Source organism: Equus caballus, chromosome 6 (assembly GCF_041296265.1).
Source record: "Equus caballus isolate H_3958 breed thoroughbred chromosome 6, TB-T2T, whole genome shotgun sequence".
Lineage (NCBI taxonomy): Eukaryota > Metazoa > Chordata > Mammalia > Perissodactyla > Equidae > Equus > Equus caballus.
In genome coordinates, this window is record NC_091689.1 from 20,616,698 (window position 1) to 20,631,895 (window position 15,198).

The following is a 15,198-nucleotide window of genomic DNA, read 5'->3' on the forward strand; positions in this document are numbered from 1 at the left end:
TCCTAGGACCCCTCTGTCACCCTCACTGCTCCAGCTGCCCTGACCACACTTCCCCATCCTGGGCTCCTACGACCACATCCCCAGGGGACTTGGCTGTGAATCACCCCCTCCCACCTTTTCCCTTTCCCAAACAGGCCACACATGTGGGTAACAGAAATGTTCAATGACAGCATAATGTGGGGTTTTTATCCCAGGGCCCTGTGCACTCCTCAAAGCCCTCAGTTGATAGAGACTCAGAGAGGCAGTTGGATCTCAAAGTTCCAAGGGTCTGGGACCTAACGGTGATGATTCTAAAGAAGCCCACCCACCCCGCCAGGAGACCCATTCCTCACCTGAGTTACGACTGAGGAGCCCGACCCTCTCACTTCTTTGTCACCCCCTCCTGCTGTTGCCCACATTACCATTGATGTGTATTGGGCAAAGAACGAAGCCTCCTCTTGTGGTGTATTTTTGTTCCATCCAGGAGAGGACTCTGAGAAAAGGTCAGTATTTAGGTCCCAGGTAGATCTTTAAAGGGTTCCCAGGAGGGAAAGAGCACAGGATGGTGCAGGGCCCCGGGACGGTGAAGGTTTGAGGATGAGGGGTTTGAAACAGAAGGAAAAAGGATCCAGGCACTTTTGATCCTCCATCTTGACATCTGTGGTGGCGTTTGTCAGCCCTTAGGGTGCTGCTGCTGTTGAGAGAGCCCCAGGAAAGCAGAGAGGAGAACTGCTGAGGTGGATTTCTCAGTCGTCATTCATTTTCAGTGTCTAGAAAAGAGGGTGGGGGGGCCCTTCTTAACCAAGTGTGTTAACACTTTTTAACTATTTCTCTGTAACAAATGACCAGAAACTTAGTGCTCAGAACAAAAGCCATTTATTACCTCGCAGTTCCCATGGGTCGGGGGTCTGGGCCTGGCTTAGCGGGCTCCTTTGCTCGGGCTCTCACAGGCTTCACTCAGGTATTGGTTAGCTACATCCTGTGTGGAGCTTGGTCTTCATCCAAGCTCATGTGGCTGTTGGCAGAATTCAGCTCCTTGTGGTTACAGCACTGAGGCCCTCACCCGGATGCCGCTTGGCGCACTCCATAGGCAGTTCGTGTCCTGGCTGTTTACTTTTCAAGGCCAGCGGGAGCATCTCTCTCTAGCCTGCCAAGATGGAGTCTTATATGACATAGGGAGTGGGTTCCCATCTCCTTTGCCATATTCCGTTGGTTAGAATTTGGGTCTAACCCAAGTCATGGCTTCTGTCCCTGCACCGGGGGAGAGGATTATGCAGGGTGTGACTCATCGGGGGTTGTCTTAGGGTAGGTTGACACCCCAACTATTTAAAAAATCTTGTTGATTTCGAAAGAGCTTGAGGAAGAGATGGCAGAAGCAACAATAGACTCAGAGGAGGACCCATCAGAGGAAAGAGAGGACCTGGGACCTCTGGCGCCAGATAACGGTGGTAAGAAAGTCAACCCCTCTTCCTGCATTCCTGACCCGTCCTGGTCGCTAATTCCTCGAGGACAAGTCCCAGCTGAGGTCTCAGTTTCTCCATTTGTCCAGTGGACAGGAAGTTCCCTGCCCAATCGTCCCACAGGTGCAGCTAGGGCTGTGCAGGCATTGGGGAGGCTGAGGTACAAGGGACACCTTCTGTCACGGCCATCTCAGCACCGCACCTGTGCCACCTTGTCTCAGGTACATTCCAACAAGTCACGAACCTCCTCAACATCATGGACAGCGAGTCAGCAAAGATGGACACTGCCGGGGCAGGGCCTGACATGCGGAAGACGCTGGCCTCGGTGATAATCACAGAGAAGGCCACCACCGAGCCCTCTGTGGTGATAAACGCTCTCATTCGCTGCCTGCAGGTGCCGAAGGTAGGGCCTCCTCACCCTCAGCCTCTCCTTGGAGCCCAGCCTCCTGCAGCTGTTCGTGCATCCCGCCACTGCTCAGCGCACAATACTGGCTACTGCAGGCATGGGGCTCAGTGCTGGGGCACAGAGCTGGGCAGGACTGGGAGGTTCTTACTCTTTGCGGACCTCCTGGGGCTGAGGTTTCCACGATTTTAAAGTTCCCCTATATTCTGACCCAGTGGATTTGGAAGCCAACGTCCTAGAGCATGTGAGCTGAGTTACAAAGATGATGAGCAGGAGCAAAGCAAGTGGACATGGGGCAGCAAAGACACGCCACAGCCAGGGTGCAGGGGTGCTTGGCCAGTGGGGGTACTATTTAGCTGGGGTTGGGGGGGCTGAGGTAGAGGATGTTGAAGGGAGGGATGAAAAGTGTAACCGGAGATCATGGTGGGCCTCTTATGACAGGGACCAGGGCATCAGAATCCCCTGGAAAGCTTGGTAAAACCTGGCTTGCTGGGCCCCACCAGGAGGGGTTCCGATTCAGCAGGTCTGGGCGGGGCCTGAGACCCTGCATTTCTGACAAATTCCTAGGTGCTGCTGCAGCTGCTGGTCTAACGACCACGCTTCGAGAACTGCTGGATTTTAGATCATCCTTTAGGCTTCGGGGATATTCTTTACGGGAGTTCTTTACAGAACAATGTGTGGTAGCCAGGAGGAAGGTGTGCCGGAGTCAGGGAGCATAGGCAAACGGTTGTCAAAGCAGATTTTTAATACATAGATTTTATGGGGGCTGGCCCGGTGGCAGAGCGGTCAGTTTCGCATGCTCTGCTTCAGCGGCCTGGGTTCACTGGTTCGGATCCAGGTGCCGACCTACACACCACTCGTCAAGACATGCTGTGGCAGTGTCCCACATACAAAATAGAGGAAGGCTGGCACAGATGTTAGCTCAGCGACAATCTTCCTCAGGCAAAAAGAGGAGGATTGGCAACAGATGTTAGCTCAGGGCCAATCTTCCTCTCATGCACACACACAAACATACACACAAGTTTGAAAACCGCCGGTCTGGGGCCACGCGGTACTGAGCAGCTAAGGCCACACAATTGCTGGAGTTTACAAGCCTCTATTACTTGCTGTCCCAAGACCAGGAAAGCAAGGCCAAGGTTCTCTGCACCTGATTTCACTACTAGGACGTACAAATTTGGGTGAGTTCTTCTCTTCCTGAAGTCCCCAAATTAGCTAAGGTCTTGACTACCAAGAATTGACTTTCTTCCCACATGAGGGAGGAGGTCATTTTCCCAGAGGGCTTTGCAGGCAACGGCTCACATATAAAGTCAACCCTCATTCCTTAAGAGGGGCTTGGCAAACCCCATTAAATGAGAGTCATTCTCAAATACGACTCTCCAGGTGCGGTCTGGGTTGCACAAACTGTTTGTCCAATTCTGTCCTAACCCAGGTCATTTGAAATGGTGATAAGTGCTTTATAGGAATCAAAATTGAGGAAGAGGTACATTTCCTGGTCTTAAATGCTCCCTCGCTAGGGCTAAGGGCAGAGCAAACTGGCTTTCTTGGACTTTCAAGAGGGCCTGTGTCAAGTTTGTGGAGGAACCTTGTGTGCTGGCCCTTTGACAGCTGCCTTGCCATGTTGCCAGATTGAAAACAGGGCAGAAAGAACAGATTTGCAGGCCACACTGACAGGGCCAGTTGGATGAGTTGGATGGAGCAGGGAAAGGGGAAGCGTTGGAGATGGAAGAGTCAGGGTCCGGGGCTTGGGCATCTGAGGGATGGGGTGTATAGGAGCAGGGCCGTGGGAGGGAGAAGATGGTGGACTTATGTGCTCGGGCAGGACTGGGTCTGTCCCAGGCCCCACTTCCGAGTCCAGGATCTTCCCACCCACCATACTTGTTTCCCAGATTTCCACTCAGCGCAAAGTCAACATTTACAACATTCTCCAGGAGATCATCCAGCAGGAGGGGGAGCTGGAGGAGCAGTGTGTCCAGAGGCTGGTCGCCATCGCCTCCAGGGAGATGAGGGAGATCCTGGAGGTAGGAGAGCCCTGGGCTCCATCGGTGTCTGGCCCCCTGCCTTCCCAGGGCCTCGGCCATTGGTAGACATGACCTGGGGTGCCCAAGGGCCTTGTCCAGTTACCTCATGGGGCAAGGATGGGCTGAGGGAGCCAGAGGGAGCCCAGGGGGCTGGTGCAGGTGTGGGGCAGGAGGGTTTTTATGAAGGCCCCCCGATGGTGGCACCGCACGTCCCTCTCCTGTCCCCCTGCAGATGGAAGGCTACGTGAAGGCAGAGGCGGCCAGTGACACCCTGGTGGCTTTGTCCCGAAACCACTTCAGCTTGGTCATGTATGAGCTGCAGCACCACCTTAAGCCCCTAAACCTCACCGACGAATTTGTCATCGTCACCCTTGCCAAGCTGGCCAATGGCAACGGTGCGAGCCTCAGGGTCCTCAGCCCCCGTTTCTGGCTCCCAGGCCTCCCTCCTGGGCTCTGCCTCTCTCTACCTCTGTCCTGGCCCCCACCCCTTCCTTTTCTCTCTTTTCCTATCTTTCTCTGGCATTCGCTCTTTTCCTCTCTGTGTGTCTCTCTTGGTTGTTAAGACTCTCTGTCTGTGTCTCCACTTTTCATTTCTGTCTCTTTATTCCTCTGTCATTCCTTCTTCTCCAAGTCTCTCTTTCCTCTCTTCCTCTCTGGCTCCATTCTTCTCTCTCTTCCCACCTCCCTTTCTCTTTATTTCCTTTGTGTCCCTCTGTCTCTTTCCATTCCACAGACATACACTGCGATCCTGCTCCACGCAGGCATTGTGGTGGGTGCTGGGCCACGGCAGCGAGTGAAACCCGCACAGTCCCCGCCCTCATAGAGGACCACAAACAGGTAAACCGGAAAAGAGGTGATGGGTATAAAGAGAACAGCCAGGCTGCTGTCTGAGTTCAGGATGTGGTGAGGGGACCTCATCGCTGTGGGGACCTCATTGAAGTGTGACCTGGAGGATGAGAGGATGACACCTGTGTGAGAAACAGGATGAGGAGAACATCCAACACTAACAAAACATCATGTGCAAAGGGCTTGAGGCAGGAAAAAGCTTGATTGCTGTGAAGAACTGAGAGCTCACTGTGGCTGGAGTTACAGAGGAGGGGGTGGTGGTGTAAAATGAAGTTGGAGAGTTACAGGGCCTGGTGGGCACTTGAAAGCTACTGATGGAGGCCGGCCTGGTGGCGTAGTGGTTAGGTTCATGTGCTCCACTTCGGCAGCCCAGGGTTTGCGGGCACAGACCTGCATACTGCTCATCAAGCCACGCTGTGGGGGCATCCCACATACAAGAGAGAGGAAGATTGCCACACATGTTAGCTCAGGGTGAATCTTTGTCATCAAAGGAAGAAAGAAAGCTACTGAGGGATTTTTAGGCTGCAGAATTGCCTGATGGGACTCAGGTTCCAGGAAGACCATTCTAGCCATCGTGTGGATGGAGAAGGGATGGGAGACGTGTAAACGGGAGGTTACGGTGGTCGGGCTGGGAAGCATCTGGTGAGCAGTGAGCAGACATGACGCATTGATGGAGACACCGAAAGGAACCAGATGTCCATCTCTGGAAGCAGGCGTGCTCCGAGCGAGCGCCCACACTCTGACTCTCTGCTCTCTCCCAGTTCCTGCCTCTCCGGCTCTTCCCTGTGGCTCTGTCTCTACTCTTCCTCTTCCTTCTGTCCCCCGATCCTCCCCTCTTTCCTGCCTTGCTTTCCCCTTCACCCGCTTCCAGCTCGCTTTTTGTACCTCACGCTGACTTCCGCACTATTTCCTGGGGCCCCAGCCGGCGCAATTGGGGTTCCCTGACTCTGCAGTGTGGGGGGCTGGCGGTGCCGGTGGTGGGGTTGTCCTCTCTGCCTTCTCCCTGCTGAGTCCTGACCCACCCTGACTTCCTGCAACCTCTCCCCCTACCCCACAGTGTTCGAGTTCATGCCGTACATGGGCATCACCCTGGCCACCATATTCACGATGCTGAGACTTGCCAACGAAGCCAAGATACGCCAGGTGATCTGTGGTGGTACGTGTCCCTCTTGGGCCTGCTGGTCTGGCCCAGTCAGGGCGCAGAGGGGCGAAGTGGGGTAAACAGGTGGAAGAGTTGTTGAACAAGAGGTGGGTTGTTCATTTATTCCCAAGCATTTGCTCAATCTCCTGCTTTGTGTGGCCTCTGATTGTCTCTCTGGGGGGACGAGTGGCTGGACCATCGTGGATGCTTTTAGGAGGCCTTCACGGCCTTGAGGGAGGCAGCTGTCACTGTGACTTAGTTTAGCTTGCTCTGCAGTTAAGCATTTCAGGAGAAGACTGGAGAAGGGCGCTGGGATTCACAGCAGAGGGACCGGGGAAAATATCTCCACGTCGGGTCTGAGGTGGGCAGGTCTTCGATGCTATTTACATCGGATCGCCTTGGCCCAGGTTCTGATTACTTAATATTTTTGTGGGCCCCAAATCCCTGATACCCGAGAAAAATGGGGCAAAATTATGTTTACTGCCCTCTGTGCTGGAATCCCCCAGATGTGAGTAAGGAGTCCTATTCCAGTGCCCACCCGTGACCGCCCCCCCAGCACGTGAATCTCAAAGGATGGAGCCTCGATGCACCTGTGTGCTTAACACCCCCTTGGGGGAGCCTTTCACACACAGATATTCAAGATCAAACCAGGGAGCTGTGAGGGAGGAAGAAGGGCAGAGCTGCGGGGACCAGAGGGGCTTTGGCTAGCTGTGTCTTTGGCCATCTCAGTGACCTGCTCTTATCGGAAGTGCCTGAGCACCCCGGCCTGGAGAAGGTGGCCTGGGAAGGCGCTCATGGCATCTCCCCACGCCCGTAGCCATGGAGACCTTCTGTGAGACGGTGCAGTTCTACCTGAGGCACCTGGAGGACAGCGTCTACCCCGTGATGACCGAGGACCAGTTTGCTATGAAGCTGTTCCCCCTGTATCGCTATTTTGTGACCGTGTGGCTGAGGAACCACAACCCAGAGGTGAGATGCATCCTTCTCAGGAGGGCCCTGGGGTCCCCCGCCAGTCATGGCTCCCCCGCCTGTGGGGCTGGGAGGGCTGAGAGACCACCGGGTCCAGCCTCCTTCCCGGAACCCCAGAGAGACGGTGACCTGGTTAATGGCACAGCCGGGAGCTTGTGATGCTGAACTGCCGGGGCCCTGGAGCCTCAGCAGGCCGGCTTGGTAAAGGCCCTGGGACTTGCTACACGAGGGTCGATGGTACCCGCATGCTGGGCGCTCTCCAAGCGGTTTACCTATGGGAGCTAGAGCGGAGGCACTGAGAGGCTAAGTACCTGCCCAAGATCACCTAAATGACAGAGTGAGGACTCGCGGGGGCAGGCTGGCCTCCCTGCCCACCTGTGGGGCCTTGGGTGAGGCCCCAACCACTTCCAAGGTCGCCTCTGTCATGTGCCCTTGATTCTGTGGACGGGGCTGACATCCCTGGGCCTTGCTGGGGGTCCTGGGCTGAGGAGTCCAGAGACCTGCTCCTGTGGCAGGTGAAGCTGGGGGTCATCAAGTCCCTGAAGCCCATGCTGAACCTCCTCCTGCCCAACGACGACCTGCGGGAGCAGGTGTACGACTATATCCCCCTGCTGCTGGCGGAGTACCAGGGCAGCCTGGAGGCCCTCTGCATCACGCAGGTGAGGGCCAAGCGGGCGGCAGCCCCGGCTGAAGCCCTGGAAACAGGTGTTCCAGGGGACTGTCATCTGGGTGGAAGGTGAGGATGTCAGATATTATGATCCCTGCCAGGAGACCCAACATCTGCGCCCGATGAGGGGCCATGGGGCCTGGCCCTTGTAGGGTTTGCAGGAAATGAACGCTGCTGTTCCAGGTGGAAGGGACGAGATCCCAGAGTTTGGAGGCCACAGTGAGGTCGTGGCCTTTGTATCAGTTCCCTAGGGCCGCCATAACAAAGAACCACGAGCTAGGGAGCTTAAAACAACAGAGATTTATTCTCTCATGGTCCTGGAGGCCAGAAGTCCAAAACCAAAGTGTCAGCAGGGCTGTGCTCCTTCTGAGGGCTCTGGGAGGAATCCTTCTTGTCTTTTCCAGCTTCTGGCGGCCCCAGGCCTTGCGAGGCTTGTGGCAACATCGCTCTGATCTGGCCCTGTCTTCACAGGGTCGTATTCTCTGTGTGTCTCTCTGTGTCCTCTTTTAATAAGGACGACAGTCCTCGGGCTTAAGGCCCACCCTGAATCCAGGACGACCTCATCTCAGGATCCTTAACTATTTACATCTGCAAAGACCCTATTTCCAAATAAGGTCACATTCTGGGGTTTTGGGTGGACATGAATTTTGAGGGGACACCATTTGCCCCATGACAGCTTTTAACCCCTGGGAGACGGAATGGTTGCAGGGCTCTGAGAGGAGGCGTGAGCCGGGCTGACGTCCATCGTCAAGGGTCCCCCGTCTGCAGACGAGGTGTGGCTCTCAGCTGGAAACTAGGAGCAGAAATGGATGTGATGGACTTAGGGAGCCAACTGTAGATCATTCTGGCTAAAGAATGGTATTCGGCCCCAGGTGAAGACGAGAGAAAGATGAAAAAGGGCTTGAATGCCACACTTGGTGGCCCAGTGTGGTGCTTCCCAAGCTTACTGTGCACAGGAACCGCCTGGGAGCTGGTTGAAACACGCAGTCGGGGTCAGCAGGTCTAGGGCAGAGCCTGAGAGCTGCATTTCTAACTAGCTCCCAGGGGCTGCTATACCTCTAGTGGGTGGACCACAGCAAATGGCAAGGGTCCAGATTCTGACCTTGAGTTGGTAGAAGGTCATCTACCACCATCTGCCCATCCGTTGCAGGTCTTGAGGCAGATCCTGGAAGTGTCGGTCATCACCAACACCCCCATCCCCCAAATGCAGCTACACCCCATTTTCATGGAACTGCATGTCCAGGTGAGGCTGGTGAGCTGGGCTGGGCATCTCAGGGTGAGTCAGCAGGAAGCCGGCTGCAGGAGGTGGCACAGCCGGCCAGGGCAGAGGGCGAGATGGTGGCAGAACCCCCTGTGTCACTCGTGTGCCTCCTGCATCCCTCTGGGGTTCGAGGCCATGGTGCCCACGCAGCTCCTGTCCTCTCAGGCTGGGCTGCCGCTGTGCCCGTATCCCCTGTCCCTGCTGGGACCTCACCTGGCCTCCCCACACGCCCTCTCCCCAGGTGTGCGCCAAGGCCCCCACCCAGCAGCACTACAGCAGCCAGAACCTGATGGAGATCGTGCACTGTTTCATAGCCCTCGGTGAGGCCCCCCCCCGGGGCCGCTGTGAGCCTGGAGAGTCCCGGCCCCTCTGAGCGCTGGGCCCGGGGCTGCCTCCTTGGGCTCGCTCCGGCTCAGTGGGCACGACTGAAGTAGTACTTCCCCCTGCAGCCCGCTCCTACCCCAAGGAGCTGATGAAGTTCTTCTTCAGCCAGATGGAGATGAGCAAGGAGGCCATCCGCGTGGGGACCCTGACCCTGATTAGGGCCGTGGTGAGCGCAGACGGTGAGCAAGGGTGGGAAGGCGGGGCAGGGGCGGGGAGGCGAGTCTCACTCCTGTGTGGACCTCCATCATTTCCTCTTTTATAGACCCTACTGGGTGGGCCAAGAAGCCACGGCTGTCCGCTGCATCACGTTTTCCATGCTTGAACCTAACCAGTCCTGTGACCCTCAATTCTCTCCTTCAACCCTGAGTCCCAGCTGCCACCTGAGTCTGAATTTCAAACTGTTACCCTGAATCCTAGTACTACCCCCCAGAGCTAAATCAAAGGCTCAATGCAAAGCCTAGTTGCATAATGCAGGTACAGCCCTAAAGCCCCATTGACCAAGTGCCCCACCTTAGTCTACACCCAGATTCCAAGTCCCTAAGCTCAAACCCTAAACCTGGCCTTGATATCAAAAGGGAACTACTGTCCCAAGCTAAGACGCTAGCTCAGATATCACCTTTGTGTGAATTTAAACAAGACCTCCCCTGCTGGCAGCATATGGCCATGCAGGTACATGACTTGAGAAGCACTTGGGCTACTCCCGTTCAGCCCTTCAACTGGGTGCCTTTGTGCAGTGCACAAGCTGGGAAACTGTACATGAAGGACCTTCTGTGCTTTTTACCTCCTTGATGGGCAGAGATGACAAAGTTAATGACTAGAATTGGCCTAGCCATTTTTCTGTAAAAGGCCAGATAGTAAAAATATTTTTGGCTTTACAGGCTAAACAGTCTCTATGAAAATTCCTCAACTCTACCGTTGTAGAGCAGAAGCAGCCATAGACAGCAGAGCATGGCTGTGTTCTGATAAAACTTTATTCACAAAGACACGCTTTGGGCTGAATTCAGTCTTCAGGCAAGACTGCTAATCTCTGGTCAAGAGTAACAAGAAAGTAGCTTCTTACACTTCATTGACAGGGGTGTAAATTGCTACACCATTCTGGGTGCTCAACTGGATAGGGACCAAAACTGAGGCTTAGCAATCTAACTTCTTGTCAATTGTCTGAAGGAAATAATTGCCCGAAGGAAATTGGACAAAGATGTTTGCAAAGCATTAGAAACAACCTAAATGCTTTTCTGTAGGGAATTTGTGGAATAAATGATAGCATATCCACACAATGGAATACTATACAGCCATTAAAAGTGTAGTTAATCTACTCTTCCTCAGGGCCAGCTCGCCCACTACGCATTAATGATGGAGGATGGGGCTCTGCCTGTATCGTGACCTCAGTTATGTGAAGGAAACCTCTATGTTTGTTTAGACAAAAACAGGTTTAGAAGGACACACCTGAACTGTTAAGAGTGGTTATCTTTTATTTTAATTAATAAACATACACCATTTTTATAGTCAGAAAAAAAGTTTCCATTTTGGGGATAAAAACTCTACATTGTAACATTGTCCCTTACTGTCTGCTTATCTGCCACTATCTACCCCGTCCTCTTCTCCTCTCCTCCTCTGTCAGCACTGACTTCTAGTAGCATCTAGCCTTGAGTGTAACATCAACCTGAGTGCCTAACTCTAGTTCCGTCCATGCTGGCTCTCTCCAGAACCTTCTCATGGCATCTCCTTCTCACCCCCCTTAATCTTCCTCCTTCTTCAATCTGGGGGGTTGTCATCTGCTCTATGGCGAGCAAACACCTAGCACTTCTTGTGCCCCGGGCACTATGTTAACTCATTACTGCTCACAGCAGCTCTGTGAGGAAGGTCCCGTTATTATCCTCATCTTACAGGTAAGGAAACTGAGGCACAGAGGGGCTAAGGAGTTCACTGAGGTCACACAGCTGGGATGTGGCAGAGCCGGGATTCGAACCCAGGCAGCCTGGTGCTGGAGCCCAGGCTCTCTTCAGCTGTGCTTTGCAGCCTCCACAGGCCCACTGTGTGCCCAGCACTGTGTGCCCAGCACTGTGTGCCCAGCTGAGGGGACTGGAGAGCTCTTAGATGGAGACCCTGTGCTCAAGGAAAGTCCACTCATTTCAAAAGAGACACACACAAAGCAGAGGCTGAAGGAGGAGGTGTAAAACGATGGGGCCAGGCCGGGTGGGTGGAGGTGGGGTGGGGGGTCAGGGAGGTGGCCAGGCTGAGGGAAGTGCCCCTGAACTGTGGTGTCCAGTCAGAGGCTCTCAGGAGGCGTGACCTGGACGAGCCACCTGCCCCCTGGCTCCCTGTGGAAGGCACGCTCCATGCCACCCAGGGAATCTCGCAGCTCCGGCATCTCCTTGGAGCCACTCCCGAGGCCGGCGGCCCTCCAGGCTAGTTTTCCTCTTTCAGAGCCCAGGATGAACATCAGGACCATCTACCTGGCCATCCGGGTGGTCAAGAACACCCTCTCCGACACCCGCTCCAAGGTAACAGGGCAGAGACTGGAAAGGGATGGCACTTGGGGGCACTTGGGGGAAGCGAGGGGAAGTCTGGCAGGTGGCCTTCTCCATCAGCCGTGGCCTCGGCTCCTCTCCAGTTCTGGGTGGAGATCCCTGGCCGGCCTCTTTGAGTCAGGCCCTTTGATGGAAAACTGAGCTTCCTGGGCAGTATTGAGCAGGGCGGGAGGCCAGAGACGCTGTGGTCCAGCTCTCCTCAAAGCCCTGGGGTGTTCCAGTGGAGGGCTCAGACGTCAGCCTGGATGAAGGACAGGCTGGGCAAATCCAGCTTCCGCCAGAGCCGCTTGGCTGCCTGGGGGTTTTGCAAGGTCTTTACTGCATTTGAAAAAAGCTCCTGAGGAAGATGCTCTCTGCCCTCCACACAGAGGCTAAAAGTCATGGTCCAGCCTCCACTGCAGCCACAGCCACCGTGGAGCGGAGCTTCGGTTCCAGCTGTGGGCACTGGGGACCCCTGGGAGGGACAGTCCAGGATGGCGAGAGTCTGTACCCACGGGGGAGAGAATGGAGGATTTGGGCTGGAGATCTAGGCAGAGCTGTTCTCAGTCTGTGGGAGCTGGAAGGGAAGAGAGAACAGGCTGGTTCTGTGCTGCCCCCAAACAGTGAGGCCCAGGGAGCGCAGGATAAGGGTCAGCTTGTCCCCACCAGTGCTACCTGCCTAGAAGGGAGTGCACTCCGTGTCTCTGAAGGGTTCAAATGAGGCTCCTGGGTGGACGTACAGCTGAGCAGGATCCCCTGGATGAGGCAGGGGGTGGTGAGCAGAGTGCACAGTAGCCAGGCGGCCCGAAGGCCCCTTCCAGCCCAGGACACCCCCAGTTCCTAGCTGCCTGGTGTCACGGGATGGGGGGTTAGATGCCAAACCTCCCACCCTGGAGCCCGCCCCAACCCCCAGCCTGTCTGCCCCCGTCCCCGCAGGTGAGGATGGCTATTCTCCGCATCATCGGCCAGTTAGCTCTGTCTGGGTACCAGGAGAGGATCAAGGGCTGGGGGCTGAAGTACGTGTCCACGCAGCTGACCCTGTCCACCTACAAACTGGTGAGTGGCCCCGACGTGCAGGTCACGGAGCCGCTGGACTTTGGGGAGGATTTCCAAAGCATTGGGGAAAGAACCACGCTCGATGCTTGAGCCTGCACGCATACGCGTTCATGACACAAGTGCACAGACACACAGTGAGCTGCAGGTAAGGACATGTAGCCACACGCAGGAGAGAGAATACAGAGAGCCACGCAGAGCTCTGAGCAGCCCGGAGACCCCGCGTCTGGGCATCGAGCTCGTAGGGGTGAGCAGACTGCGCCCAGGACCACAGCAAGCCCCTGCCAGCCCACAAGCAGGGACCCTTTGGGTCTGTCTTCCAGACAAACCACCGGGAAAGCTTTTATCAGAGGGACCTGGAGGAGAAGATGGTACACAAAGTCACCATGGACACCGTGAGGATCATAACGTCCTCCGTCAGTGGGATGACCAACGTGAGTGAGCCCACGCCCCACGCACTGGCCCGCACGCTGGAGCTGGTGGCGCATGTCTGTGCAGCACCACGCTCGGGGGAAAGGTGCATGCCCAGAATTCTGCATTGTTGCTGCCCCCATTCTCCCAGCCTGGGCGGCCTGGGGGCCTTGATCTCCCAATTGCCTGAGCTCTTGTCCTTCAAGATCCAGTTCCAGAGCCAGGTCCTTGATGGGAACTCAGGGCCTCCAGATGCTAGGGCAGTGCCTGGCACACAGTAGGCCTCAAAACATATCAATTGACTTACTGCCTGGAAGGTATCTGTTACCTTAAAGCCCCTTCAGTCCAGGAGCATGTGTGCGTGTGTGTGCACACATGTGCACACACGTACGTGTGTCTCTAAAGAAATGATTTTAGTGGCTTAATTCCACAAACATTCCATGAGTCCCTACTATGTGAAAGATGAAGGCACACACTGGGAGGGCTCGGCATGACCCCAAGGAGTTCACAGACTTTAGGGGAAACCAGTGTGTCAACATTTAGTTGCAATACAACGTGACATAACAATAAGATAGGAAAAATTTACCACGAGAGCACGAAGAGGGAATCATTGTCCATTAAGTGAAGCCACTGGCTCGAAGCTCCCTGTCCAGCGTCAGCTTATCCTAATTGCAGAAATAACAAGAATGGTCACAACAGCTACAAGCCATTGAGCACCAACACACAGCAGGCCCTGGACTAGGTGTGCCAGGTGTAGAATCTCACCCAATAACCCCAACAACCCCACGAGGTAGGGTCTCTGATTATTACCCTGTTTTTGTAGATAGGGAAACTGAGCCACAGAGGGACTCATTAATTCGTCCAGGCTTCCAAGCTGGTAAACCAGTAGAGCCAGGATTAAAACGCTCATTCCAGTTCACCATGCTGCCTCCCTGGAGGGACCCAGGAGCCGGGGATGCTAGTCCTGGTGGCTGGAACGGGCCAAGAGACTGCTCTTGTTAGTTGATGGCACAAAGATCTCACCGCAAACTCCTAGGGCAGTGTGGGGAGGCTGAGGGGGACCAGGATTAACTGGGGGTGTTCAGTGACCATTCAAGGAGAGAGGGGGATGGCAGGGTGGTGATGGAGGGCTAGAGACACTGCCCCAAGAATGTGCATCGGTCAGTGTTCTCCAGAGATACAGAGCCAGCAGGGGATATGTATAGTCCATTTATTTCAAGGAAGGGGCTTATGCAGCGGTGGGGGCTGGCGAGTCTGACATTTGTAGGGCAGGCTGGAAGCTCAGGTAGGAGCTGGTGCTGCCATCCTGAGGCAAAGTCATCTTCTTCCTCTTTGCTCTCAAGGCCCTTGAACTGATTGGGTGAAGTCCACCCACATTATCAGGGATAAGCTCCTTAGCGGATTATGGACTTCCATCACGTCCACGAAGTGGCTTCACAGCCACACCTAACAGTAGTGTTTGATCGAATAACTGGGTCCTCTCACCCAGCCCGGAGGACACCTAAAACCGACCCTAGCAATTGGCAAGCTTGCTGGGTCATCCGCCCAGTGTGCACCTACCTCTACAGGGTTTGGGGCCAGAGGGAGGACGCTGGTCAAAGAGGATGTGATGGGCGTGGGCTTGGTGCAAGGCCAGCAGGGATGGCGGTTGGGCACCCAGGACTGGCTGACTCCCTCGGCCATAGCGGGGAGGGTACCACTTAGCCCTGACAAAGACCGGGGTTGGCAGCAGAGCCAGTCAGGGCCGAGGCTGTCGTGGGCTTGGAGCTCCATTCTGGAGAAGCGAGGGGGAAGCCGACACCCATCTCCTTGCATGGCCACGGGACGCCCCAGCTGATCCTGCCCGCCCTCCCCTCACCAGGAGTTTTGGGTGAGGCTCCTGTGCTACATCGTGGAGACCGACTACACAGAGGCCTTGACCCCCATCTGCATCAGCCTCGTGAACCTGGCGGAGCGCCAGCTCCACAGCAAGGATGCGGAGGCCGACGCGGCCGGCAAGAGCAGGCACGGTGGGCAGCACCCCTGCGCCGCCTGATGGGGTTGGGCGGGTGGGCCGCTCCGTGTCGGAATGTTTCCCTTCTCCAGGAAGCGTCCCAGAG

The 15,198-nt window shown here is 55.4% G+C and overlaps 1 protein-coding gene across 10 annotated transcripts in view; it reads left to right on the forward strand.

Annotated features, from left to right (window-relative positions):
- Window positions 1–220: 220 nt before the first annotated feature.
- The window catches only part of MROH2A (maestro heat like repeat family member 2A), a 44,157-nt gene continuing 29,179 nt past the window's right edge, over window positions 221–15,198 (forward strand). For 3 of the 10 annotated variants that reach the window (XM_001499448.7, XM_023642621.2, XM_023642622.2), the window contains exons 1-15: window positions 221–482; window positions 1,332–1,427; window positions 1,661–1,842; window positions 3,729–3,860; window positions 4,093–4,255; window positions 5,764–5,862; window positions 6,665–6,816; window positions 7,332–7,475; window positions 8,634–8,726; window positions 8,986–9,064; window positions 9,194–9,307; window positions 11,553–11,629; window positions 12,572–12,691; window positions 13,012–13,122; window positions 14,961–15,108. In XM_001499448.7, the coding sequence (XP_001499498.4) occupies window positions 407–482; window positions 1,332–1,427; window positions 1,661–1,842; window positions 3,729–3,860; window positions 4,093–4,255; window positions 5,764–5,862; window positions 6,665–6,816; window positions 7,332–7,475; window positions 8,634–8,726; window positions 8,986–9,064; window positions 9,194–9,307; window positions 11,553–11,629; window positions 12,572–12,691; window positions 13,012–13,122; window positions 14,961–15,108 (1,786 nt within the window). In that variant the 5' untranslated portion in view covers window positions 221–406. The remainder of the gene's footprint in view (window positions 483–1,331; window positions 1,428–1,660; window positions 1,843–3,728; window positions 3,861–4,092; window positions 4,256–5,763; window positions 5,863–6,664; window positions 6,817–7,331; window positions 7,476–8,633; window positions 8,727–8,985; window positions 9,065–9,193; window positions 9,308–11,552; window positions 11,630–12,571; window positions 12,692–13,011; window positions 13,123–14,960; window positions 15,109–15,198) is intronic. The other 7 variants (XM_005610731.4, XM_070269539.1, XM_070269540.1 and 4 more) reach the window with 3 other exon arrangements.